Source organism: Mchenga conophoros, linkage group LG19, assembly GCF_057382185.1.
Source record: "Mchenga conophoros isolate Kocher_MC1m ecotype Shallow Benthic linkage group LG19, M_conophoros_male_GT1.1, whole genome shotgun sequence".
In the NCBI taxonomy this organism is placed as follows: Eukaryota; Metazoa; Chordata; class Actinopteri; order Cichliformes; family Cichlidae; genus Mchenga; species Mchenga conophoros.
In genome coordinates, this window is record NC_140544.1 from 21,056,404 (window position 1) to 21,084,142 (window position 27,739).

The following is a 27,739-nucleotide window of genomic DNA, read 5'->3' on the forward strand; positions in this document are numbered from 1 at the left end:
CACCCTCCCTCCCGCTCTGTCTGCCGCTGATGCACCGCGCAGCCCGGAGATGCTGCTGCTGATGCTGGTGACCGACTGCAGCATCCGACATGGGTATCCTCTAATCCGGCCGTGCCACAGTGAGTGTTTTTCCTTCGCTTTTCTCCCCTTTGTTCTCCTTGCCATCGTGTTATCTTAAACTTGATCACCTTCCACCCTCCTCCTTCGTTTATCACCTATCCACCCCTCCTCTTCACCCACCCTTTTTTGTTGTCTTCCTTTGTGCAGTTTTTTCACGAGTGATGGCGCATTATAACGTGGCGGAAACCGTGCGTCTTTCCTATAGGGAGTGTGTTTATGATTTCGCGGAGTGGACGGAATGGTCGGTCAATGGTCCCGTCCTGTCACCTTAACGGTGAGCGTTAGAAACAAGGGGGGAGGCAGAGTTTAGGGCGGGTATCGCTTCTCCCAGCGGACTAGAGCTGCAGGAGGCTATGCTTGGAGGGTCGAGAGGAGGACAGGGCAAGACAAAGTGGCGACTTGGACCCAAATGAAAGAGGGTGGGTTCTTTAATTGAGAACATTTGCAGTTTTTAGTATGTATGCGGTTATTACCTAGACTGTTGGCTCAGTGGGTGTGTCGGAGAAAGAAAAGATTACATAATTAGAGTTAGACTTGATCTTTATGATCAGGGCAGGGTAGGAAAAATAAAGCTGGACATGTGGACATTCTATCTATCTATCTATCTATCTATCTATCTATCTATCTATCTATCTATCTATCTATCTATCTATCTATCTATCTATCTGTCTGTCTGTCTGTCTGTCTGTCTGTCTGTCCAGTAAAGCAAACTACTATGTTACTTGATTCATGTGTGTGTCTGTGAGGACAAGAGGACTAAAGCTTCAACCAGTTCAACTAGGCTAATCCCTAATGACATGGCCAGATCTCTCTCTCTCTCTCTCTCTCTCTCTCTCTCTCTCTCTCTCTCTCTCTTTCTCATTCTTTCTCTCTCATTTGCCATAAGGCCTTGTCTCATTTTTCTGCTCTTAATTCTTTAAAAAACACACTTGTGGTGTCGTGCTGTCCATGGTGCTGAAAGCAGTCGTCTGCAGATGGCTTGCTAATACGCTGAAGCTTGATGGCCCTGTCATCGCTCAACAGGTGCCTTTTACTGCTACAGCTACACAGAAATAAGAGAAGTTGATTTCAGTTGTAACTCTGTCATTTAAAACGGGTGTTGTGATTGCATGCACTCTGAGTTTTTCTCTGAAATGGCATGCTCCTGACACAGAAGCAATTAATTTGCCAACATGGAATTATGCAATTCAAAGGGCAGTGGGCATTGCAAAATTACTGCTTTTTAACACACATTATTTTACAGATTTTTGGGTTTGTGATACTGCTCTGAATTTCAGGATGTATCAATAAGCAAAAAATCTTGGGATGATTACCATAGAATCAAGCAGTAAAAATGTATAAATATTAATATCTGATCAATATTAATGCTTAATAATAAAGTATTAATAATAATTAATACTTTATTATTTCAAACAGAAAAATCTATGCTGGACAGGCAGTAAACGTTCAGAAGCTCCTAGCATTTAAGTCAAAAGCAGTCCATCCAAACCATTGAATGGACATCCGATAGGAAAATGAAAACCATGGTGATGCTGATGATTGAGTTGGTGAAAACAACAATAAGAAGTAGAAGCAGAATATTATATAACAGACCAATTTAGCAACTGCACTATGTCTGTCTGCATATCCCTCACACACTCTGTCAAACAGCCTCCAGGATATCCAGGTCTCACATTGGAGGATGAAGTCACATGTAGAGACACACCATAAGCTTGAGGGGCAGTCGTTCCTTGCTTAAGGGCACTTTAGCAGTAACAAAGGTCAAGAGTGGGGCATCTGCACCCCCCTCCTTTTATATTTCTTTTGCACTGGCTGAATATTATCATGCTGAAGAGATGTATTGAAATTGCAGCTGAATGAAGAGGATAAGGCACAACTCATTTGTTGGTGACGTTTATTGAGCATTTCTGTCTTTAGCTGTCTTCACAATTTAACTCCAGACAGTGTTAGAAGAATCACAGGACACAGCAGGAGGCTGTCTGCTTCAGATGTGTTCTCACTACTGGAAATAAAATGTTTAGGGTTGGGATGCACTTGCAGGAAGAAGGATATAAGATGGCTATTACTTGGCTCTGATTTCACTGGACTATTGTCTTCATCGATCTCATATTGGCACAATAAACTTGAAACAGATTTGTACTAGCGAGCTGACATGTCAAAGACTGCTTGATTACTAATACGACTGCTCTGTACATATGCATTCTCATGCATACGTTGGATAATGTTTAGAGAAGTCGATATCTACAGTGCACATGTGATAATAGCTTTTATTAGATAACAATATTGGAGATGTGGCAAAGAAGGGGTAGAAAAATGGTTCCTTCAATGCAGTAAAGTAGTACGTTTAATAAGTGTTTAAAATATTTTGTATATTATTGTTTACTTATCTATTTATTTTGTCAGCCTTTAATGTATCTGCTTGTAATAATGCTAATCTAATGAAAACACTTTTTTGATGCCACATCTTTAGGGTACCATTCATAAACTCATATGGGTTTTTTCATGTGTTACGATTTCTCCGTGTTACAAATTTTAAACAACTTTAAAACAATTTTAAACAGCATACATAAACTAACAATGCGCTCTTAACCTAGACGATGCAATATTTGATTCATCTGCCATTTTCGGGTGCTGTAGCTGGGTTGAGCAGGCGACACATATGTCTTAAGGCCACTTCAGAGGCTTGTGGGTTCATATGTGCGCCGAGGCTATTTATTGCATGTCTCCCCACTGCTCTCTCCCAAGATTCTTGTCCTGCATCGACAAAGGCTAACAAATTGTCATTTTTTCAGTATCGATTAAATAAAACTAGCAAATGCTGAAACGTGTGGAAGTGCAAGTAAAAAAGGGATAACAAAATAAACGAACAGACTTAGTAATATCAGCTTGGCAGCAATATTAATCGAAAGCTTTCGGACTCTTGCCCCAGTGAGCAACTAGAGACTAGCTGGTCGTGTCAGATGTAGTAAGGCTTCAGCAATGAAACCCCTGAATCTAAATATTGCATTCACATAAATAATATATGTTTTATTTTCAATTTCAAAACCACACTGTCTTGCTCCTATTCAAGGCTTTAGATGCAGGCAGGAACTATGTTACTGCAGAGGTTATGAAATGCTACTGGCCTCTCATTCATTTTTATTAGCAATAATAGGCGCTGACAGAAGAGTTGTGAGTGTGTGTGTGCGTGTGATAGATACAAGACACATACGAAAAAGGGAATTGATATTTATTTTTAAAATCTTTATTTGCCTTCAACACAAAATATTTCTGGTATATTGCAAATAACTACTTTAGAATAGAATATGAGCAGCACAGTGATGCACTGTTAAGCACACAACAATAGAGTTCTGGATTTGAATCCAGGAGCTAGCTGCGGCCTATGTGGAGTCCCTGTGCTCTCACTTTGCTAGCCTGAGTATCCAGGTACTATGACTCACAGTCAGTTGGTCAGTCAATTCTTAACTGACTGTAGGTGCAGCTGTGAGTGTCTTTCTCTCTTTGCAGCAGTAGACAGATGACAGGTACAGGTACACCTGAATTGGATAAGAGGTTAATTGATTTATTGAGATTGATTCTTTAGAATAGGTGATGTACTAATTTCTATACTGTAAAATATAGCTGTGACTAACCAAGAGAAAATCAGACACGTAAACATCAGCTCTTAATTTTATGGCCTCCATCACCCTTCCTCTATGAGATGCTGCTCAGCACTGACGTCAGTGAGTCTGCTTGCGCATAAAGGCTAATATAATCAGAACACACACACACACACACACACACACACACACACACACACACACACACACACACACACACACACACAGAAAAAAGACTTGAAGGCCAGTATGTTATCTGATCTCTGATTTGAGAAAGTGACTGCTTATTTAGGAGCAGATTTGCATAAAAATAGGCTTTTTCTACTTTTCTTTTCACAGGCTTCACTTGCAATTTTGAGATCGTTCCTAAAAATGGGTGTACGGAATCACACTAAAGCTAAAAGCTGCCACTTAAGCATATGTTTCTAAGCTGGAGAAAAACACTTTGCTAAAAGGTAGCTGATGAATATAAATGGCTGGATCATGCAGTTTTGTAATCTGTATAAAAAAGTCTTCACACACTGATGTATTTGCCACTTTCAGACACAGCACCCATTTCTTCCACTCAAGGTTTGCCTTTCAAAAAACAATTGGCTCCCATTATTTAAAAAATCAATAAAATAGTGAACCAAGGCATTCTGTTCCACTGACAAATGCAGTCAATGATTTTGGAACTTTACAAAGTAGCTTCAATCTGTGGAATTGGTTGTGTAGGAATGATTGGATGCCTCTGGGGCTCTGTCCTATTTCTACCCCGAACAGTCCTATTTCCCCTCATTTTCCCTTCATTTCAGTGTTGCCCAGGGTATATTGGAAAACAGCAACAAGAAACAGTTAACTAACCTAATATTTGCATCTTTACATCAAAGAGACAATAGTAGCGCAATACAGGAATGTAAAAAAGATCTCTGAAAATAGCTCCATATTATAAAACGATATTAATACAATGCTGTCAGAAACGTATTCCTCAATATGATGTATTTCATAAATAAATGTTCACCCCAAAAACAAATGAAAGATCATTAGTTAAATGCTTATAAATGTATTAATTTGACTCAGTTTGTCTCGCTTTTTTACAATATCAAGTCAGTCACTCCTCAAAAATTGCATTGGTCTGTTCAAAACTGTCACCACTGACCATTAAGAAAGGTCAAAGAAAACAAAGCACAGAACATCATTCAGTCTTGTTTAACTTTGAATCTGGCATTTATTCGTGTGTTAACTTTAAAATGCAAGGTTGTTTTCCACTAATTCGGTCAATTCAATTTATCCATTTGCTTTCTTTGGGAAAGTACCCCAAGGCTTTCCTTTGAAAGAAGTCAGAGAAACACTGCCAGAGAGAGAAGGGGATGAAATACACCTGGGAGTGTGGAGTGGTCGAACGGGTGAAAGTGGAATCGAAATATAAAAGACTGTCAACTGGCAGAGGACTGTTTCGACATGGTGAGCAGTGCACACAACAGGCGCTGCATTCATTTAGTGCTGAGCGGTATGAGATGACAAACAATTCTCTGCACTGTCGGAGCTGAAACGGGAATATATCAGAAAGGAAATGTGGAGATTAGAGAGGGTTGTGTTAAAGGCATGGTTTATGATAGATGTATTGTCAGTGATATAGAATTCTGACTGAGGAACTACAGAGTGACAATCCTGGACACAGTTGGGAGTAATATTTTATTTATTGTTCACTCTATTTAATTTGTAAAATATGTGTATACACACACACACACACACACACACACACACACACACACACACTCACACACACACACACACACACACACACACACACACACACACACACACACACACGTAGAAAAATATTTAGTATACACATCCAGAAATGCATATACTATTATATATTGTACATATATTTATTAGTTTCAGATGTAGCCATTCTTGTATTTTGCTTGTTTACATTATTATATTTTGCACAACTCTGTTGCTTGTGAAGCTCGCACACAAGAATTTCACTCACATGTACTGTACCAATGTACCTGCACATGTGATGTGACAATAAAAGTGATTTGATTTGATTTGATTTGATTTGAGAGGGATTAGCAAATTGGACATATAGTGACAATACTGTGAGGAAAAAGCATCATTTGGCTGCCACAGGCAATATTTCCTTTCCCATTGGTTCAGAGTGTTACCAGCGTTTCATGGTTTTGGAGTTATTTGTCAAAGAATTACTCAGCAGGGCACGCCTAAAGTCTGCCACGGAATCAACAAGCCAGTTTTAGGGCCAGGTCTTCAGTTGAAGTTTTAACATTAAGGGAGTCACAACTGGGGATGTCAGATGGCCCTGTTGTTTCTTTAGGGCTTTAGGCCACATTGACAGAGATGTCATTGATATGGCTGGTTAAGCACAGAGCCAGAGGGAATGACAGCACTGTTTTTGTTTATCTTGCAGTGTAGAAGCAGATCCATTTTGCTTTAGGCTCCAGGCCCCGACTGTGCTACATTAGGGGAAGATAGATGAGGATGTAGCATTGCAAACTGTGAGTGGAGCAGACCAGCTGACAGGTCAGTCATGCAGAGCAATTGGTCTGTACCTTTTTGGACTAGTGCCAGGAGATTCCACACTGTAAACTTTTGATAGATAGGCATTATATGTCTTAAGTTGACTGAGAAATGGAACATTTCCTCCCTGTGTTTACTGGTTTCTTAGAAATCTAGAATATGCCTCAACAGATTTAAGGTTAATGGTTAAAATTTGCAGCGATTATAGTCCAGGTAGTCATTAAAAGAGTAATCCTGTGAGACAGCCAAAAAATTGATTCCAGTACTCTAAAGGAATAGAAATTCCAGTAACGTGGATACTATATACATAACCTGGAAACCTCGAGACATTTAACCACTCATTGGTTTATACAGTACATTAGTTGTGGTTTTTTTTTTTTGGCTTGTTTAAGAAAATCTTTGCCCAATCTACACTTGGACACAGATTTCTTGTGTTTTCCTGAATCTTAATTAAGGTTCAGCAGCATCTTCTACGAGCATGCTGTTTATTTACACTGTGAGCCGAGCCCATTTCAAGTTCCAAGGCCACACGGTCTGTCTTAATTCTGTCTTGTGCTCCATAATCATAACATTTTTATGAATGAATTAACATATTAAAAATCACAAGATTAGAATCAAAAGATAAGAAAATCGTGAATAAGAGTTTTTCTGTAGTAACAGATGAGAAAAGCATGGTAGGTGGCTCTTTTCTTAGTGATCTTAAACCAGATCTTGATGCGTGAGTCGTACTTATATTAACACATAATACAACATGCTAAAAAACAAACACCAAAAAAATTGTTTTGATCTAAATGTAGTTTATCAGTTATTACCATAAAGTCAAGCTAAATGTTTACTGTGGTTTTTTCCAAGTAAACAAGACAGCAAAAATATAGATAGTCTTAGGATAGTCCTGTTGTCTACACTTCAAATATAGGCGATCAGAATGTATATAGCTCTACATTTAGAGCTATATACATTTTATATGTGCTTCTACATATGAAATAGTTTATAAAACATATCATAACAGCATGAACAAATAAAGATATGTACTTAAGTGGCTCTTGTGCACTGTGTGTGCACCATTACTTTACAATATGTTATTTACCCCTTGATGAATGATGACGCCTTTTCCCCAGGTAGTCTCATCCTGTGTTTAAGCAAAGAAACATTTTTCATGTGTCTTCATCTGCCTGAAATAAACAGTGGGTCGGCAATTGTATTATTATGAACTGAAAATTTAATTAGTAGATATCAATCCAACAAACATCGTTGGATCATGATCTCTACCGGGCCCCAAAACCATATAATTTCAACCAGTTGACCGATGGATTCACACACAGGACCTTCTCTCTGTGATGCAACATTGCTGGACATTGAACCACCAAGTTTAAATCTCTTTAAATTAACCATATTTATCTGCTCTTCTTAAACCTTTAGTCAGTTTATTTTACAATATAAACCAGAGGAGCATGAATTGAGTGTTACCTAGTTATTTTAACGCATGTGCAGTTTTCTTTGTCTTTGCTCATGAACTGACCATATTGATATGCTGTGTCTATTGCACTGGTGGTCATTTAGTTTTGTTTGACATTAAATAAAACAAATGATGTATGATATTAGCATATTCCTGCTCGATGAAACTCCAGAAAATCAAAGTTCATGTATACAGTAAAAAACAGCCTTTGGTCGTACAGGGATAGGTACAGTGTGACTGATGAGCCAGACAACATAATCAACCTGGCAGGTGGCAATTTCTCTTTTATGTCAGATTCATTAGGCTTGTCAGACAGGGACACTGTGGCCGGGGAGCCAAGACACTAAATCAGCCACACTGCCACCAAGATCAGCCATGCAGAGGAAAATGAATTTAGGACTTCCACTTCCACGTTAAAACCTTCAGTTACTGCTGATATTTATTGATCTGCTGACTGGGTCATTGTGCTTTTAGCACAATAGCTTTGCTCCCAGGTACGAGACCTATAGGAACTCATGAAAAATAGAGCTGGTTTATATAGACCAGAATATATTTAATAATAATGTATGACTAAATGGAATTAGCTGTGATTAAATAAGAGGGTATTTGCTATTAGTCATAGTGATTGATAGTAATACATTATTGTGTTTAAGACTCGATGGGGCTCTAAGCACTGATGTGTAACACTCCACAGAGGCTAGCCTCATAACTCTTAATACTGAGAGGCACTAATATGGAGATATGCACATACACACATGAATTATGCATAATAATATTTTCTCTTTTACATAAGTTGTTTGTGTGTCCGTTTGTTAAGCTAAAATGAAATATAATTTAGCATTTTTATATACTGCTATTTGCTAATTGTGCTAAAACAAAAGCAATTGCAAAGTGACAGACTTGCTCACTTGTATTTTACATTAATTTCTCTTTCAAAAAAACATCCAAATCATCAGTGACACTGACATCGAGTGTGTGATAAAACGGAAAACAAACTCACACAAAAATTGTAATTTCCCTGACTCAGGTGCTCTACCAAGAACTGCTTCCTGTTCTGTCTGCAGGATGTGAGAATGGGGCCAGGGCAGCATGCCAGGTCTAATTTTTGTGGAGGCCAGGGCCATGCATTGCAGACTGGTTTCCATGTCAGTGTTGAGTGAATTAGAAGTGCTCTCAACTTTATTAAACCACAGCAGCTCTTACTGTAAAGGCAATGAGAGCTCAATCAGGTTATTCATCCAGTTAATTCAGACACAGGCAGGGGCGGACACAGAAACAAGCTTAGTCATGGCTGATTAGACACAAGTATAGATGTTCTGACAGCTCTCTTATCTGGAGAGGAAACACACTAATGTTAAGATGCTAGAGGTGGCTGTGGTGATTATGATGACAGGGATTTAACTATTGATCTTTATACATCTGCGCAAATGGGTGTTTGTTTAAGCGTGTAAAATTATGGAAGAAGAACAAAGAAGTGTCTAGTTCAAAAATCCATTAGAGTGTGAAACAGTTCCTCCCATGCTGGGAGACGAAAGCGATGCTTTTAGCTCTTTGTGTTGTGCACATTACACATTTCTTGATACGTACGTGTTAATTTCCAAGATTTCTTCCCCTGCAGTTCAGTGACAGAAATAATTAGATCAACTGATGAAAAGATATTTAAATAATAGGCAAAAATCTAAAATGTATTGCCTGCAACCACACTCTATTAAATAATTTAGTAGCCAGTGTCACCACTGGCATTTTAGCTTCTGCACTGTACTCCGAAGAACAGCAGTGTCTGTCTCTGTTAGAGGTGCTCAGATTTTCTTTTGGATGCTGTGATGATGCACTCATTACTAATGAGGGAGGTTTTGGTTTTCATTATATAGGGTGATCCAGAAATTTGCCTCCTGGTTACAGACTCTCATTGATCCATTCATCATGCCACCTGCTAGAAAGCAAAGTGTATTTCTTTACCATAAAAAGGTCACACAGAGAACATCAACAGGACACTTTATCACATAAACCTTTAACCCAGGAACAACTATTAGCAAGATGAAGTCATTTTTCCAGAGCAGATGGAACACCTGCTGCCACGGGGCTTTGTGCGGCTCTGTTTTGTTGATCTAGAGTACGACTGTTCAAATAGCTCGCACTCAATGCAGGACAGGTGGTGGTCATCATCAATGAAAACTGGCCTAGAATATTTAAGTGAGCAGATGTTCTGAAAAGCAGAGCACTTGTATGATCTGAGTAAAGATATAGACTGATGAAAGGTTGTATGTTTATGTGTGGCACTTACTCTAGTACACACAAAATGGAGCGTATGTCTTCCTAATCTGCCACTTTTATGACATTTTTGAAACTGGCTGAATGTGATTGAATTCATGTATGGGTATCATTGTTTCAAATTTAAGGTATTAAGGTCTGGCTGGCTTGTCTGGACACTCATGTTCCATACACGCGCGCACACACACACTCATGAACCCGCACATACACACACATTGATTGACAAAGCAGAGCCAGGTGATCAAAGCTTAGTGCACTAACGAAACCAGATTTGCTGTTTTTCAGTCTGCTCATCATCCTCATTCTTTTCTCCTAATGTGTTCATCTTCTTCTGTCTTCTGTACACACACACACACACACACACACACACGCACACACACACGCACAAGTATTGAGCAGTATTACGCTCAATTTAAATTTTCTTATTTCTTATTGATTGCTTCTATGAGATGACGGAAATAAAATCTTGTTTCCACAAATATCAGGTTGTTTGTCCAGTGATTGTAACACATAGCTCACTTGTGCGTCACATTTTGTGACTGCGTCATTCATTTAAGTACATTTTCATATAAAACATAAATGGCACTAGAATAAATGAGTTTTTATTGCAGTAATCTACGATAATTGAATAAGATGTCATCATTTTATGTCTGAAGAGCAATAAAAACTTTTGTTAGAATGTGTGTGCAAATACAGAATAGAAGCAGAATTTCATCTACATGCCCAGGAGTAAGAACTCTACTGATCAGATGCTCTTAAACGTAAATTATTATATATGGTTATGACTGGAAATTTCTGAATTTTAATTTCAGAAGGGTTCTGCACGTCATTTATAACTACAGGGCTTCATACCAGCTCCATTAAGGAAAATCCCTTTTGTCAGAATTTAAGAGGTACCGCCCCACCCAGAGCTAACCACCATGCTCAAAGTGAATCACCTTTTAAGCTTTCTATACTGCTGCACATGTAATACACCCACTAAGTGCAGTGACAATAGCAGCCCCACTCTATCTGGTTAAATAGCTGAGTAATTGCAGTCATCATTTGAGTGGCTTATGTTATAGTTGAGGGCGCGCAGTGTGGGTCTGCTGAATGTAAGTGTGTTTGTTCAGTAACTTGAATTTGTTGTTTAAAGTAGATGAATGGTGAGTGTTAGTTCATTGCTGTTAAGAGAGACAGAGGTGGACTCGGCTACAATTGATGGCTTTAATAGCTCTCTTTTCAACAGCATCTCTAATCTGTTACTCACTCGACTCAGCTAATGCTTTGTTTAAACGTGGCAGGAAAACCTGCATTACAGCAGCACTAGGAATTTACATAGTTGCATTTGAATTATTCCGATAAATTCTACTTATACTGAAAGGAAAAAAAAACATTCAGCCCCTATGATTGCCATGGCTTTGCATGTAATATTTTTTAGCTTGTTTTGAAGTAATGCATCATATAATATGGCATTTATTTATGTGAAAACACAGGCTAATAAATTAAAAATAATTATGTAAAAAGACCCCAGTATTATTTTCACATGAGAGTAAAATGTAAATAAACGTGTTAAAGATTTCATTCTGAATTTTAATGGAGTGATCGTTAAGTATGGCGAAGATGTTGTAGTTGAAGTACATTGCCTCTGATTCTACAGTTATTTATCAGCAAACACAACAGAAGAGGTTTTGCCAAGGTTTAATATTGCTATCTCTCCCCCTTACAAACAAAATAAAATGTCATTAGGGCTGTCACTAATGAGCTTTGCTACTATAGCGACATGGCTTTGGGGAGAGGATTTCTAATTAGCTGTTTCCTCATTCAGGTACACCTCATTTGTGGACAAACTTGTAATACATTTCCCCTTTTGAACTAATATGTCTTGGCATGCATACTCCAAAATAAGCATTGTGTCAGATGAATAATAGTAGGCAATGGGCTGTGAAATGCTGTAAAAATAAATTATCCCTCTTGTGTCTTTCAGATTACTTTCTCTCTCACTATGTGGGGAAAAACTGACGTGGCATTCTACTGAGCCTGAAAACAGAGGCGTGGACTGCAAGACAAAATCAGATTTTCTTCATTTATTTGGATTAGGAATAATTCCTCACATCTGCACATCTTCTTGAAGAACTCATTCACAGAACTTAAGGAAAAACACTGGTCAAACAGTATCTTCCGCTACTCCCCATTGGCTTTCAATATGAGTGGTCTGGTAGGGAAGCTGGATCCTCGCAGGATACAGTGGGGGTCAACATGGAACACCTTTGCATCCCGTGTCCTCAGGACCAAGCCTGTGGAGTCCATGTTAGATTCAGCCATATCGGGTACAAGCTCACATGGAACCAGACTGGCCCGGGTTTTGTCTACGGTCGACCTAGTGTCGCTGGGTGTGGGCAGCTGCGTCGGGACGGGGATGTATGTGGTCTCTGGACTGGTCGCCAAGGAGATGGCTGGCCCTGGGGTCATTGTGTCCTTTATTATTGCTGCTGTTGCCTCCATTCTGTCAGGTGAGACTAGAGCTATGCACGCTCATTTATGCAAGGCTTCTCTAATCACATAAATACCAAGGGGACAATAGCCGCAGTATAAAGGTTGCTGTCCTTCTTATTACCATTAAACTGGTAAGATATATTTGAAAAGCCTTTTAATACCTATGTAATTATTACAAGGGCAATGACATTATAGGGGCACAGCTATAATAGGTTCAAGAGATAGTAAAATATACTTTAATGCTCATATCAATAGTTTCAATTCAGCCTTTCACTCTAGTGATAATGCAGTCAAATCACTGATATGTGTCTGAATTTATGTGTGTCTATATTGTACTCCTCTTCCTGTCTCCCCCACAGGAGTATGCTACGCAGAGTTTGGTGTCCGTGTGCCTAAGACCACAGGTTCAGCCTACACATACAGCTATGTGACAGTGGGGGAGTGTGTGGCTTTTTTCATCGGTTGGAACTTAATTCTGGAATATCTGATTGGCACAGCAGCGGGGGCGTCAGCTCTCAGCAGCATGGCGGACTCACTGGCCAATCACACCATCAGTAACTTTATGATTTCACACATTGGAACACTCAACGGCTTAGGTAAGTAGCACAAAGATGCAGTGCTATGACAGCTTTGATACATTTTCTCTCTGGTTCTAATTTTCTCAGGATTGAAATTCATTCAAGTATTGTGTAAAGTACTGCAGGTTTACTGTGAATGCTTTATTCAGTGTTATATTTACAATATTTCAGGGAACTGAAGCCAAAGTGCTTCTTAGAAATCACCTGTGAGATAATTTTCTTGAAGGCACATTTTTAAAGGCATTAAGAAGCAGGGTAATTCATTTAGAATCGACATCTTATCAGCAATCAGCTACAGTTAGTTGTTTTGGTTCAGCTGTCAAACATGTTTGCTTTAATGGTAAAAACATGCATTGACCCAAGTGACTTTTGGAGAGATGTTATCTTTTTTCTCCCTCCCCACTCTCCTCAGAAGGTCAGACAGCGCTCTGTTCCTTTTGCTGTAGTTGTAGTTAAGACAAATACTTCCTCTTTGAGGTCTTGAACAGACTTTGACATTTAGACTTTGAGAAGTACATTTAATAAATCCAGCCTTTGCTCTGCTTCCATATTTGCACACTAACACGACTTGCTCCTAAGAGTCATGATTTACTTTATCAGTGTGGAATAGAAGCGCAGCGCCATTTCTATCATACAAAGGATCTCCCATTGCCTTGATAATCACAACACATCTTTCAAATTTTAATAAAAACACCAAGATAAAAATGCTTATCTCAGAAACCATTCAAACCATACCAATTTATTTTTCCCAGGAACATCCAAAGAATATTATGCAGCTTATCTTGGAAGTCATACTGTCACGGAAAGTAAAAGCAGGCACATCAACTTGAATTCTATATAACACAGTTTTCCATAATCTTACCATGAGGAGGATGCCTGCTTATCTTGTGCAATGCTCCAGCTGATGTGTGTGCCAGCTATGTTTCTATCTGGCTGACACTGCCTAATCAGTTGCTTCCTGTTAGCCTTTGAAAAAGTGATGGTAGTGATCACATGACAAGTGTCACGGCCAGCCGTTCCAAATGATCACGGAAAGCTGATGTTTCCTTTTCCTGTTGGAGAGAAATGATTGTTTCTCCACACCCAAGGGGAAAAAATGTGAAATCTAACTAAAATATATCTCATTCATTTCCAAATACACACAGGCTGAGTTCTTGTGGAACATGTGCATCTAAAAATTTGTTGCCGTAATGGTCAACTGGGTGGGGTGTATCTAATTTAGGAATGCAGTACTTCACTATGACGACTTATCTTACAAAAATAGTTCAGTTGATGTGCCAAATCTAAAGGTGTTTCCAACTTTCTGTTGCCAAGAAATTAAACAGAGTTGGAAAGTTCAATTTTTTATTAAACCATGGCTTTGGGTGTTTTATTGGACCATTGGGGAATGTCCTGTGAATTACACATGAATTCACTGGAATACCCTTGGATAATTATCTACACATACTCCAACATACTCTATGAGAGCGGCTGAAACTCTTGGAAACAACAAATTAGTCTGGGATTATTTATTCTGATTAATAGTTGTGGTCAAATGTTTACATAGAGTGATCATGGACATGATTTCATATCGTGGAAAGTTTGAGCATTTAATGATTACTTTGAACAGTTTCTGTCTATGTGGGTTCTCAGTAATCTCTTAGATGACAGGTGAAACATCATTTAAAAAACAAAAACAAATGCAAGTCACCTTCCTTTTAGCTCTTTAGACTTTGAACTGTTCTTTCTCTTGGTAAGAATAATTGTACGTCAAACATCTTTCGTGACAGATTCCATGATCATCACTTCAAATAATTGTACATAAGTAAAGTTATTCAGATGGGCCACCACTTTGTCAAAGTCTGAAAAAAAGGTCCAAACTGTCACCCTCAGATGAGAGAAAATTGGTTAAGACATGTGGAGCAAGCCAGGAACCACTGAGGCCTTAACCACTTAAGCCTGCCATGAACTGGAAACTGCTGGAATACCAGGGTAACAGTTACATCGCCATGGACTGAAATGGTGATGACCTTGAAAAGACACTTTTCCAAAGTTGACACCTTTAGGCTCAACTTAAATTTTCAGCTGCCCTCATGGATAAGCTAAATTTCTTATAGAGAAAGGTTTGATGGTCAGGCGAGACAAAGATTGAACTATTTGGCCACAATGACAAGAGTTATGTTTGGAGGAGTAAAGATGAGGCTTTCAAACCTATGAACATGCTCTGCATCTCTGCCACTATTGTATTGGTACAATGCACTAAATGGATGGAATGATACAGAAGGAAGAAGCTTCTTTATGCTTCTCCTCAAAATCCATCAACTTCACCTCAGATCAATAGCTAGATGACACAAATGGGTGTTCCAACAGATAGATCAAAACTGGTTTTGGAATGGATAAAGCAGGCTAATGTTAAGCTTCTGGAATGACCTTCCCAAAGCCCCACTCTCAGCCCTTCTGAAAATGTGTGTGCTATGCTTAAAAGCCGGGCCGGTGCCAGGAAACCAATTCTGCCAAGAAGAGTAGTTAAATATCCAGCCAGAATTATGCCAGAGGCTTGTCGATTGATACTAAAAGTGTCGGGTTGAGGTGAAGAGTGGTACATTTGAAGTTGTATGTTTGACCCTGTGTGGATTACAGAAAATCCAAAATGAATTCAAAATGTTGAACCCGGTTCTTGATTTTAGATGTATGTTGTACAATTATTCGACCCTGGAAAAAGAAAAATTCAGAGAAATTATTAAAAGACCAAATTTGCATTGACATTTATCCCATTAATGATTGTACTTTATGTGTACTTCTGATAAAAAACTATATTTAGTTAAACTGATTTGACAGCGCTTTGGAACTAGCACCAATAATGTGAGGATTTTCTACTTTTCTTTTTAATTTGGCGTTAATCAGACAAAATAAGAAAACGAAAAACATTTCTCTGAGAAACCTGCTTAACTGTGAGAGGACTTGTTCTTGTTCTGACAATTTAGTATTTTCTTGAAAAAATAACAAAGCACTTACTCAAACAGTTTTACGCCAAACACACAGGAAAGTGGATATATTCATCTTCAGCACCACAGGGTGACAGCACTTTTATGTCTTTCTGTGTATTCAAGCATGCGTGTTTCCTCTCCAGGTAAAGGAGAACAGTCCTACCCAGACCTACTGGCACTGCTGATAGCACTGCTGGTGACAGTGATAGTGGCTTTGGGAGTGAAGAACTCTGTTGGTTTCAACAACGCATTGAACGTCATCAACCTTATAGTGTGGGTGTTCATGATGATCGCTGGCCTGTTCTTTGTAAATGGGGAGAACTGGGACGAGGGGAGATTTCTGCCTTTCGGCTGGTCAGGGGTATGCATCCGAATGTATATATAAACACACACAATAAATAACAAACAAACAAACAGAAACCCCCCTACCATCAGCAGGGTATCTGTGCTGTTTGGTTGTTTTCTTTAGGACATCCATCAGCTCTGTTTCCTCTGTGTTGCAGGTGATGCAGGGTGCAGCCACCTGCTTCTATGCCTTTATTGGATTTGACATCATTGCTACAACAGGAGAAGAGGCCAAGAGTCCCAACACCTCCATCCCCTATGCTATCACCGCCTCACTCATCACCTGCCTCACTGCCTATGTCTCTGTGAGTTAGCTTTATAACATATTGCATAAACAAACATGACCACTCTATTCTTTATATATCTATTGTTAAGTAATCGACAAATCTATTGTTATTCACACTAATAGTTTTGTGTATAACAAAGTAGAGCGTCATTCATGTTATGGTGGTTTCCGTTGATATATTTTGTAAAATGACTTAATTTAATTATAAACCTAAAGAATATTGATCACTTATCATGTGCTGAAATTCAGCTTTAGCTTCAGCTGCCTGCTCTCCCCCAAATGTTGACAAGTTTCCAATACACGGAATGAATAAATATGAAGATGCTGTATTTCAAATTTGTGGGTGTATATCTAATCTATGATCTCCACCTTTACAGCCCGTACAGCTTTCCTGATTACATAATGTGTGCTGGATGGTTGTTGCTATGGGTGCTGTGGAACAGCAGCCTATCAGATATAAGACGTTTTTCAGCATTTTGTGTGGCAAAGATTGCATCAACTTCAAAAACTCGAGTGCTTCTTTTTGAAATCCTTGTCTCTCTCTTTCACAGTCACATCTATTCCTCCACATCATCGCTCTCCTATGCACCAGCCTCTCTCTAATCTCCACCTTTCTTTGATCTCACTCACTGTAGGCTGCTTGGAATAACTTTTCTGCTGCTGTGAGGATCCCGTGGTTGCTGCTGTTCAATCTTCAGAAATCAGCTTAAACACATTACCTGTCACATCTTTTTGTGTGTGTGTGTGTGTGTGTGTGTGACATTGATTTTTGCAGTACATTTAAATCAAAGAGTTTGCAAGGCAAACTTATGCTTGTTTGTCAGTTTCTGAGCTTTTCATTCACTGTTAGTGATGACATATCTATCCTTGTACGGCCTTGCAATACTGTGGTCTTCAGTTTAGGTTGGGGCAATGAGCAGCAAGGGAGAGAATTGTGCGGATTATTTTTTCTGGGAAGTCCTTTGCTCTGGAGATGGGTAATATGAATTTGCCAACTAAACTTAGCCGACTGTGAGCTGAAGGGGACACTGAAAAATACATTTTGGGATCGGATTTGTGCTCTAAGCAAATATGTTGTTGTAGATTTGTTTTAGATTACTTTACCCCCTTATGACTGGTTCACACACAGTGTTAGCCAGTCTTTTCATACAGTAAATAATGGATGTTAACTTCCTTTCTGTAAGGGGTTAGTGCTTTTTATTGTTATTACTCCCCTTCTGTAATCCGTTGATGCAAATCTATCTGATTAGCAGCACAGCATTTGTGACAGATGGCTCTGCATGATATCACACATCAGACACAGGGACACACATATTGAGTGAGGCACGAGTAATGACCACTTTGCATGTGATGGAGCATGCTCTGTGCTGAGCATATTAGCTAAGCAAAACTAAGCTCTAAGGATGTAGCTCAACTCTTTTTAGTATCTAGGGTCTAAATGTTGATGTGACTATAGGCTCTACAGAGTTACTCTGAGAAGAGCCTCCACAAGAAGTCGAATTAGTCTCTTTTCTGCAGCATCATCCCGCAGCATTAATACACTATAATTCTGGCAGCAAAAATCTAATATTTCTGCTTGTTAACACTGGTATTAAAGTTTCTCTGTACTTTAATAGATTCATGATGAGATTTTGATTTTATGGTGAGAACTGCAGTAAAGATTTCTTAGTAATAATCAACACTATGTTTGTTTTTTTTATTCCAGGTTTCTGTGATTCTGACACTGATGGTACCATACAATGAAATTGATGAGGATGCACCACTGATGGAGATGTTTGCCATGCATGGTTGTATGTTCGCAAAGTACATAGTGGCGGTAGGCTCTATAGCTGGACTGACTGTATCCCTCTTGGGTTCGCTGTTCCCCATGCCCAGGGTCATCTATGCCATGGCAGGAGATGGCCTGCTCTTTAAGTTAGTTCACACTGTACTTGCATTTTTATTTATATGTCATTCTTAATGATGTTTGCATATGAGTCTCATCTCATCTCTTTTTTATAGGTTCCTGGCCCATGTGTCTTCCTACACAGAGACCCCTGTTGTAGCCTGTGTGGTTTCAGGCTTTCTGGCTTCCTTGCTGTCCCTCCTGGTCAGCCTTAGAGACCTCATAGAGATGATGTCCATAGGAACGCTTTTGGCCTATACCCTGGTGAGTGTTGGATAATAATAATGGAAACATGTACATCATGAAGCTTACTCTCAATATTATTTAGATCAATTTTCTTTAAAGAAGTTTTTCCTTCCACATTGAGGGGCATCTGATTGTCTTTACCTTACAATATAAAGTGCCTTGAGGCAACTGTTGCTATTTGGTGCTATATAAATAAAATTGAATTGAACTGAATTGAACTGAATGCATTTAATATATCTGGATAAAGCCCTTGAGATGTATTTAAGGATGTCTAAACAAACATACTAGCAACAACTGCTAAGCAGAACAATACAAAGCCACAATCTCACTGTATTACACTGCCTTACAGAGATCAATTCACAGTATTTTGTAACCAGGGGGCATCCATAATCCAGCAACAATTGTTTTATAAGAACTAAGTGAAGATGCGTTGCTCAGCTTTCATCTCAACTCTAAGAAATTTATAGCCTGAAAACAGAAAGATTGGTGTTTCTTCTCCTAAGTAGCTATACATTCAGATTTGACAAAAAAGCACTGCTCTTTAAAGGAGCTATGAAATACTGCACACAATAACAGATACCTTGCTAGGAAAAATAATCTCTCTAGTGCATGATTTCCTATGATAACAGGATAGCTGTATGTGTTCATAGACAACAAATCTTAACAGAGTCACCAGTATGTACAAGACATGTGGGCATGTGTTTATCAGGCTCTAAAGATTACCTTCTACCCATGGCTGCACAACACTAGTTAGATGGTAAGCAGTTAACTAAGATAATAATGAGTCACTGATTTATGAACCAGTCAGTTTTTGTAAAAACTAATTATTGAGCTGTTTGTTTTGAAATAAAACATCCACACAATTCCTGTGGAATGGGAATGTCACTACTAAAAATGGTTTTGTGATGGAGCTCCTGTTTATAAATGACATGTGTTTTGCAGGTGAGTCTCTGTGTGCTTCTCTTACGCTACCAACCTGAGGGAGACATCCATGGTTTCGTGAACTTTCTCTCTGAGGAGCAGAATAAAAAGAGGAAGGAAGGCGTTCTGGCTGAGTGTGAGAAAGACGCCTGCTCACCAACCAGCGAGGCCGATGAGTATGGCGGTCCGCCCACTAACACCTGCGGAGCCAAAAACCTGCCTTCACTGGGTGACAATGAGATGCTGATTGGCAAACCAGATAAAAATGCATACACGGCCAATCACCCTAACTATGGTACAGTGGATATGACTACTGGTATTGAAGCAGAAGAATCAGAAGGTGGCCTGTCCCGGCGGTTAAAGAAGCTGATTGGACCACGCTACTACACCTTGAGGATCCGACTGGGCCTACCGGGAAAAATGGATAGACCGACTCCAGCAACGGGGAAAACTGTCACTGTGTGTGTTCTGCTGCTCTTCATCTTCATTTTTGCTTTCTGCTCCTTCATAATTTTTGGTGAGAACAAGTTAACAAACTCACACTCACATTTGTATGATTCAGGCACAGAATGGTCAACAAATAATAAAAGCGTTGAACTGAATTGAATGAATTATTTCTTCCTTTCAGGAGCTAGCACTATTGGGGAGGGTCGTTGGTGGGCCTTGCTGCTATTGATCGTCTTCATCATTATCATTGCCCTACTAGTCATCATCATCCTGCAACAACCAGAGAATCCTAAGCGACTTCCCTACATGGCACCCTGTGTGCCCTTCGTACCTGCTTCAGCCATGCTGGTTAATATCTACCTCATGCTCAAACTGTCTGCAATCACCTGGATACGATTTTCAATCTGGTGCCTCGTGGGTAAGTAAATGATGTTTTATTTGTTTGCTTTTAAATTAACTTTAAAACATTCGGAAAGAGAAAAGATAATGCTTTTATTTAGTCAGTTCCACACCTGTCAGTCATGTAGAAGGACAAGCAGGAACTTAATGAGACTTTTGTTTTAGTTTTGTCGTGTTTAATCACTATGCAGGTTGGTTGCTAAATTATTTCCATGTTGTATGCATGAAAATAATTCAATATAATTATAGAATGTAATGTATATATGTTTGGCAATGGTTTATATGAAAACTGGCTGCTTCCATCTCAATATAGCAGTGAAACAAAAAGCCAACCAAAATATTGCACTGTAAGCAATGACTCATGACAGTTGATACTTAGTGTAACGACTGAGTAATTAAAAATAACTATTTTTTAATTAAAATTTTGTGACCAATAAAGAACAGACTGTGTGTGACTTCTTGTTTGTTTTATTGTGGAAGACCTGGGGCATCTAACTTTCCTTTTCCTTCCTGCCTCAGTTGTATCTATCTGAGCACCTATTTTTGACTTGCCTCTATAGCTGCAAGAGTGAAAGGGAAGGTTTACAAGAAGGTAGTGAGACCTGCTTTGATATGTGGTTTGTAAACAGTGGCACTGACAAAACTTCAGGAGCCTAAGATAAAGTGGCAGGGATGAAGATGCTAAGATTTTCTTTGGGAGTGACCAGGATGGACAAGATTAACAATGAGGACATCAGAGGGACAGCTCATGTCGCAATAGCAAGGCTGAAATAGCTTGGGCATGTACACAGTACATGGTGGGTATACTGGACAAAGGATTATGAAGATGAAGCTACCAGGCAAGAGGAAAGGAGAAAGACCAAAGACAAGATTCATGGATGTAGTGAAGGAGGACATGCTTGTTGTTACAGAAAATGATTCTAGGGACAAGGTGAGATGGAGGCAAATGATCTGCTGTGGCAACCCCCAAAAGGATACGGCTGAAAGGAAAAGGAGAGTCCAACAGAGCTTTTAGGTTGATGGAGATTTTCCTTTTTTTCTGTATTTTTATTTAAGCAACTAAAATCATGCCCCAAGGTCTAATAAATATGATCCACTGGATTATGTATGTGTGAAAAATATTAACATGTTCTGTTCTTGTAGGTGTGCTCATATACTTTGGCTATGGCATGTGGAATAGTACTCTGGAAATCACAGCCAGAGAGAATGAGGTGCATGCTTCCACCTACCAGCGCTACGATCAAGGTGTTGACGAAGGCTTCTGCGGCTTCGAAGATGATTTCTACCCACCTACCACTGACGCCTGGGGTGCGCCAGACGGGGCATCAGGGCTAACCTCGCCCCCTGTGGCAAAACCTGAAAATGATGGGATGCCATCGAAAAGTGGAGGCAGAACCATTGCCAATCATGGCCTCGCGGAGGAGGATCCAATGGATTTCTAAGGGACTGACTCTGCGTTACCCTGAATGTACTGCCTTGTCTGCTGCCTGGGGGATGGGTGGGGAAGAATATGTGAGTGCACGAATGACTCTGTGTGTGTGTGTGTGTGTGTGTGTGTGTGTGTGTGTGTGTGTGTGTGTGCGTGTTCATGCCAGCATGTGTGTTTTTTTGTGTGTCCAACTCTTGGGCTAGATTGTTTGTTGGCAGTGGAACTGCTTTTCTATCACTTTATTCCACCGTGCCTGGCTCCCCCGCTTCCACAGAAATTTGGATGTCAAGGTCGTGAGTGTCTTGACTCATTTTCTTGTTATTACTTACTGGAATCCACATGCCACACAAAGAAAGGCCAGACAGAAAAAGTGCAGATGTAGCAAGAGATAAAATACAATGTGGCTCTTTGAACTCTGAACCAAATGAGAGTGTCTGTTAAGCAATTTTTTTAACTGTTTATTTCTCGGAATTACGAGATACAATAGAGGAGAAGGCAACGAGATAGGGCAGATGAATCAGCATGTTCCATCCTGTTTTAACAGACAGGCAGGAAGGTTAGATGACAGCACGGCAAGCCCAAATGACTTCCTGTGGACAGCTCTGGTTTTCTCCGTTCATTTGGAATTTTCAACAGAAAGCAAAAGTGCTGTGCATACCCTCAAAATAATAATAATAAAAAAAAAGTTAACCCTCAGTGTTATTTCATGCTTTAAATGTTTCCCTGACCCCGAACATCTAGCCCAAGTGATTCTGAGTTGAATGTGGGAAAGGGTGTTGATGTTTTCTGTCACAAATATTACTTGGACTTTGCTTGCAATAGTGCCTTCATCTACTGTATGTGTACGTGAGTTTCTGATTATGTCGGTTTTCTACTTTAATTTTGCCTGCGTGTGTATTTGAGGGTGTACTGCATGTACACTCAAAATCCACCTTTACATGGGTTATTATATTTGTGTTCGTATAAAGTGTGTTCTTCAGATTGTTTTACTCTGTATGTATAGATATATTTTCCCACTCTTCCCCAGCATGAAGCTCAGCGTGAATTCACTTGCAACAAATCAACTCATCAGTATATTGGAAAATAGGAGAGAGTAGTCGATAGCAAAAGAGAATGAGCTGAATAATAACTGGTAACCACTATGGTTACTCTGAAGAAAGTCATGTTTTCTCCTGATTTTTTTTGCATGATAAGTTTACGATTTTATTTAAAATTCATTCAGAATGTTTTTTGACTTATGATCATCTGTTCTTTTTGCTTTCTTTTTTACCAAATGAAATGAAATCTAATCCTTCCTCTTCCTCCTTTCCTTTTCTTTCTTCAATTCCTCCTTCTTCTTCTTCTTCTTCTTTGCATTTTATAAGGTTCCACAATTCCTTTCTTCTTCCAAACCAACTCTACCTTCCTCTCGCTGCCACCTCACCCTCGGCTTGATATCCATCGGGCCATGTCATCCACTTTAAGCCACAAGTGATAGAGCCAGGATTGGTTTTCAGTCAGGATTTGTAACAGCAATCTGTTCATGGCCTGTCGATCTATTAGCTCCTGTTTCGCTTAAGGGTGTCCGCTATCGCTTTTCTGGTTTGTCACTGGAGCGTTTACTACACTCCCTGTGGTCCTGCTCCCACTTAGGCTCAAGCTGGTATGAGTGAACCTCACTATTTGGCCCTACTTTGTTTTTAAAGCATGTAGCTTGTGCTGAAGTCCCACTCTTCACATTGTACCTACATTGCTGGTGCACTCAGAAGAGCTTGTGAAAATCAGCTGGATCAGATAATGAGCCAGTGTGGTTTAACATGTAGGACAAGTAAGCTACAGCCAAGGTTAGGGGTTGGATTTCATAATTAGTATGTACTGCAAAGCATGTTTAAGAGTAAAACACTTTTAAACAAGAGAATACAAAGTGCTTTACATTGAAGGGATTGTGCAATGTATCCATTCATGGCACTATAACTGATTTTGGCATCAACCAAAGCACCCCCCACCCTTATAGGTGGGGGGTGCTTCTTCTATATAGCTGCTGCTGCTGTCTGCCCTGATTGTCCTACTTGTACCTTTTGCCCCTGTTGCTGCATCAGTCCCTTCCAGGGAAGCCTTATTTGTCTAATGCACTAAATCTAAGGATGCCACGCTATACCCCCACCCCACCTCTGCCCCCCTCACAACCATACACATTCCAAAAAACAAGAAAACAAAAATAAAACAAACCAAAAATGAAAAAATAAATTAAAATAATTATTATATCAACAGGCCCTTTGGTGATGTCCATTGAAGAGATTATACCAACTCCATATACACAGGGATTTATGTTCATATTGAATGATTCTGCAGGCAGCCAGCGCACGGAGCAGTATGCTGTGCAGGCAAGTGGAAGTTTAGGGAGTTGGAATTTAGTTGCGGTTGAGTGTGAAGCCTATGTAGTCTGCCAAGGTCATGACTTTAGTATCTTTTATGGAAATGTGACTGGGTTATTGACTTGAGGGGGGGGAATCATATTTTACGACCACAATATTACATTAAACCACACTGTAAGTTCCAGCCATGGATGTTAGAACAACTGATATTTTATAGCAGTTTTTTTACGGTTGGCACAGGAAAAAATAATAGAAAGTTTTGCAGAATTGTCCAATATAAACATTATTCTAGGTGATACAGTTGGAAAAGCATTTGCACATTAAGTCTCGCACACATCTAAACATATTTTCATTTTGTACTTTTGAGCCAAAATACCCACTCAGATCACTTCCTAACTCAGCCAAAAGAATCCAACAGCTTTGCATTCATAGCTCAGCCAAAACAAAAAAGTAAATTCAGGCGATGCCATTCCTCTCACACTGGACTGTACAGCCGACTTTCTATATTATTTGATCTGCGTGTGTGTATAAAAACTGTGCGAATGCATGTGCTGTATGTGTGTGCGATGTGTGTTTGTGGTCTACGCCTGCGCCTCAGTGTGATCGTCTGGTGAATGTGTAGCATGCTGTCATGCACGAGGCCCAGACTATACATGTTGTACTTGCATGCGGTGACTGATCGCAATGACCTGTAATGGAACACTAAACCAAACCAAATGCAGGCTTAATTCTTATACCTGGGAACGCTGGCCTCTCTGCTCTGGAAGGACTAATGTTTAACAATTTAATAGGTTAAATAAAACCACTATCCTACAGGATGATTTTGTGCATTTGTTGCACTTTGCTGCATTTTCTATTCTGATGGGAACCCAGAATTTTACTTTATAACTCAATACTATGTTAAATGAAAGAGCTAAAGGAATATTATATACGATATCTCCTTGCCCAGGTATGAGAACCAGGACTCCATTTGAAAAAGAAGGAGTACATGTAGCAAACACACTGATGTGGGTTGCTCTTCTCACATCCTTCCTCAAGCACTTACAATATGCCTACTTCCTCTTTGTCCATCTTCTCAACCACAACCTCTGCAAGCCAAAGTCCACAATGTTTGTTTACTTTTCACGTACAGAAGGCTGTAGTTTCTTCAGAGTGAAGACCTGAGAAAAAAACAGAGCTAAATTTTTTTCTTCTCTTCTAATAAGCTACTTTATCACAAGCAGACAGATTTTTCTTTTATTAAAGTGACTTTGGTCATTGGTATAAAGGATAATTTCTGAATTTTTGCTAGTATTTCGTTAATATTTAAAGTATTAGTGTAGAATCCGATGCATCTGTTCTGCAACGACACGATGCGGTGAAAAGTACAACACTATAGGAGGAGTGAACTAAAAGAAAGGTATTTTTCTACAGCTGTTTCCCATTCACGGATCCTCCTCGGGAAGGTGTACACAGCAGAGTTGGGTGGAGTTATCAGTCTTCACTGTCTGTGGTTTTGTTTAATCACAAGGAGGCCTGGGAGAAACTGCTAAAATATATTTTTAACAGCCATAGTCTCTCTAGAATGAAAAGGCTCATTTATAAACGTTAATATTTTCCTTTGAAGGTTTTTCAAATGGTTGTTCAAGACGTCAATACGACTATAGGTGGTTTAGGAGTAAGAATACTAATAACTAATAAGAGAAAACACGCAGAAACTATTTTAATACGATTCTATAAATGGTAAACTACACACAAAATCAAAGATTGCCTCTGTTGCTTTTAAAGTCAGTTACTGTTTGTTTATTTAGTCTTGGAGAAGGTGTGCCATGTTCTTCCTGTGCTCTGTGTTCACTGTGGCCAAGCGTCCAGTCAGTGTGTGTTGGACTTGTTGAGATTGGCTTCTCTTGCAACAGCAGATTTTATTCCTTTTCACTTCTGTATATTTTGGCACAAAGCTGTATAATGTAATTGTTTTTAATTTTTGTTTTTTAAAGGTTTCTTCCATATGTGTGGTTAATTTGCTCCTGGGTGCACTGTTTTTGCTGAGTTGTTGATATTGCTTCCATGCAACAATGAAAGTTAGTTATTGCAATTACAAAACAGTGGCTTGCTCGTTTATTCGCACATTTATTCACACATTAGGTGAATGCACATGCATACACAGATGTTTTCCGTGTCTTTTCCCTCTAAAACTAAAAATTTAAAATAGATATATTTTTATTTTTTATTACATACAAATTCTTATGTCTGTGCAAAAGTATGCAGTTAAAGTTTTTGGCTGCAATGCAGAAAGCAAGCTATTTTATGTTATATTCTATTTTTAACCGAAATGAGATACAAATTTACTTCTATTGACCATTTTAAAAAGGCATACGGATTGATTTCTCAAAATATAAAACTGTTGTTTTAGCATTTTGTCATCAGTATAAGATGTCTCACTGTTGCCATGTCTACAGAGGAGGACAGCTGGACCCCTACAATGGGGGACCCAGACAATACTGTGTATATTTCATGTTTCCACAGTATGATCGACTTTATTTGTTTTGAAATACTAGTATTTGGTATGTAAAAATAGACTTGTCCTGTTTTTTTAGTGCCCTCACAGCTATATGATAAAAAAAATTCTCATAATTAGCAGAACAGAAAACATAAAACATGCTAATTGCACACTAGTCTGTGTATTCAAAGCACTGGAAGGAAACCCTTGCACATGTGTTTCCTGCACTGACTGAAATGGCAGCTCAGGTGCATTTATAAATTTATGACCCCCTTGAACTCCTCTTTTGATCTGTTTTAATTTTAGTTAGCTCTCAAAATCAGAATCAGAATCAGAAAGGGTTTTATTGCCAAATGTTGAGCAGGTTTACCACATTAGGAAATTGCTGCGGTGCTTCAGTGCAAACATACTGTCATAAATTACGCTAAAATAGACATGAAAATAAAAATAAGAATAAGAATTAAAAGTGCTAAGTAGATAGATATATACATGAGTGCAGGTGGTGATCAGTGCCAAACATGGAATGATGCAGTGAACACAGTGTAGGGTCATGTGTTAGTGGTGGGAACAGTCATACGGTTATTGTTCATGTGTCCGACAGCAGAGGGGAAGAAACTGTTCTTATGGCGAGAGGTTCTGGTGCAAATGGACCGGAGCCTCCTGCCTGAGGGGAGCAGGTCTAACAGACTGTGTCCAGGGTGAGAAGGGTCAGCTGAGATCCGAGCTGCACGCCCCAGTGTCCTGGAGGTGTACAGGTCCTGCAGAGATGGGAGTCTGCAGCCAATCACCTTCTTAGCAGAGCGCACAACACGCTGCAGTCTCTGTTTGTCCCTGATAGTGGCTCCAGCGTACCACACGGTGATGGAGGAGGTGAGGATGGACTCGATGATTGCAGTGTAGAATTGCATCATCGTCCGTGTTGGCAGGTTGAATTTCTTCAGCTGCCTCAGGAAGTACATC

The 27,739-nt window shown here is 39.4% G+C and overlaps 1 protein-coding gene across 2 annotated transcripts; it reads left to right on the forward strand.

The window, feature by feature from the left end:
- On the forward strand, window positions 1–26,382 carry slc7a14a (solute carrier family 7 member 14a). 2 transcript variants are annotated; one of them, XM_085257026.1, is made up of 12 exons: window positions 6–119; window positions 5,012–5,162; window positions 6,133–6,245; window positions 11,936–12,461; window positions 12,804–13,040; window positions 16,132–16,349; window positions 16,492–16,638; window positions 18,325–18,533; window positions 18,621–18,768; window positions 19,693–20,188; window positions 20,300–20,536; window positions 21,661–26,382. In XM_085257026.1, the coding sequence occupies exons 4-12, from the start codon at window positions 12,155–12,157 to the stop codon at window positions 21,957–21,959; spliced, it is 2,298 nt and encodes a 765-aa protein (XP_085113152.1). In that variant the 5' UTR covers window positions 6–119; window positions 5,012–5,162; window positions 6,133–6,245; window positions 11,936–12,154; the 3' UTR covers window positions 21,960–26,382. The 2 variants fall into 2 exon arrangements, with proteins under 2 accessions (XP_085113151.1, XP_085113152.1); XM_085257025.1 differs by lacking the exons at window positions 5,012–5,162; window positions 6,133–6,245 and having other exon boundaries at window positions 1–119.
- The last annotated feature ends 1,357 nt before the right edge of the window (window positions 26,383–27,739 follow it).

Coding starts and splice junctions, on each gene's coding strand:
- slc7a14a (XM_085257025.1), top strand. CDS start 12,155: ATGAGTGGTCTGGTAGGGAAGCTGGATCCTCGCAGGATACAGTGGGGG. Junction 12,462..12,803: donor TGTTGCCTCCATTCTGTCAG/GTGAGACTAGAG, acceptor TCTCCCCCACAG/GAGTATGCTACGCAGAGTTT. Junction 13,041..16,131: donor TGGAACACTCAACGGCTTAG/GTAAGTAGCACA, acceptor TTTCCTCTCCAG/GTAAAGGAGAACAGTCCTAC.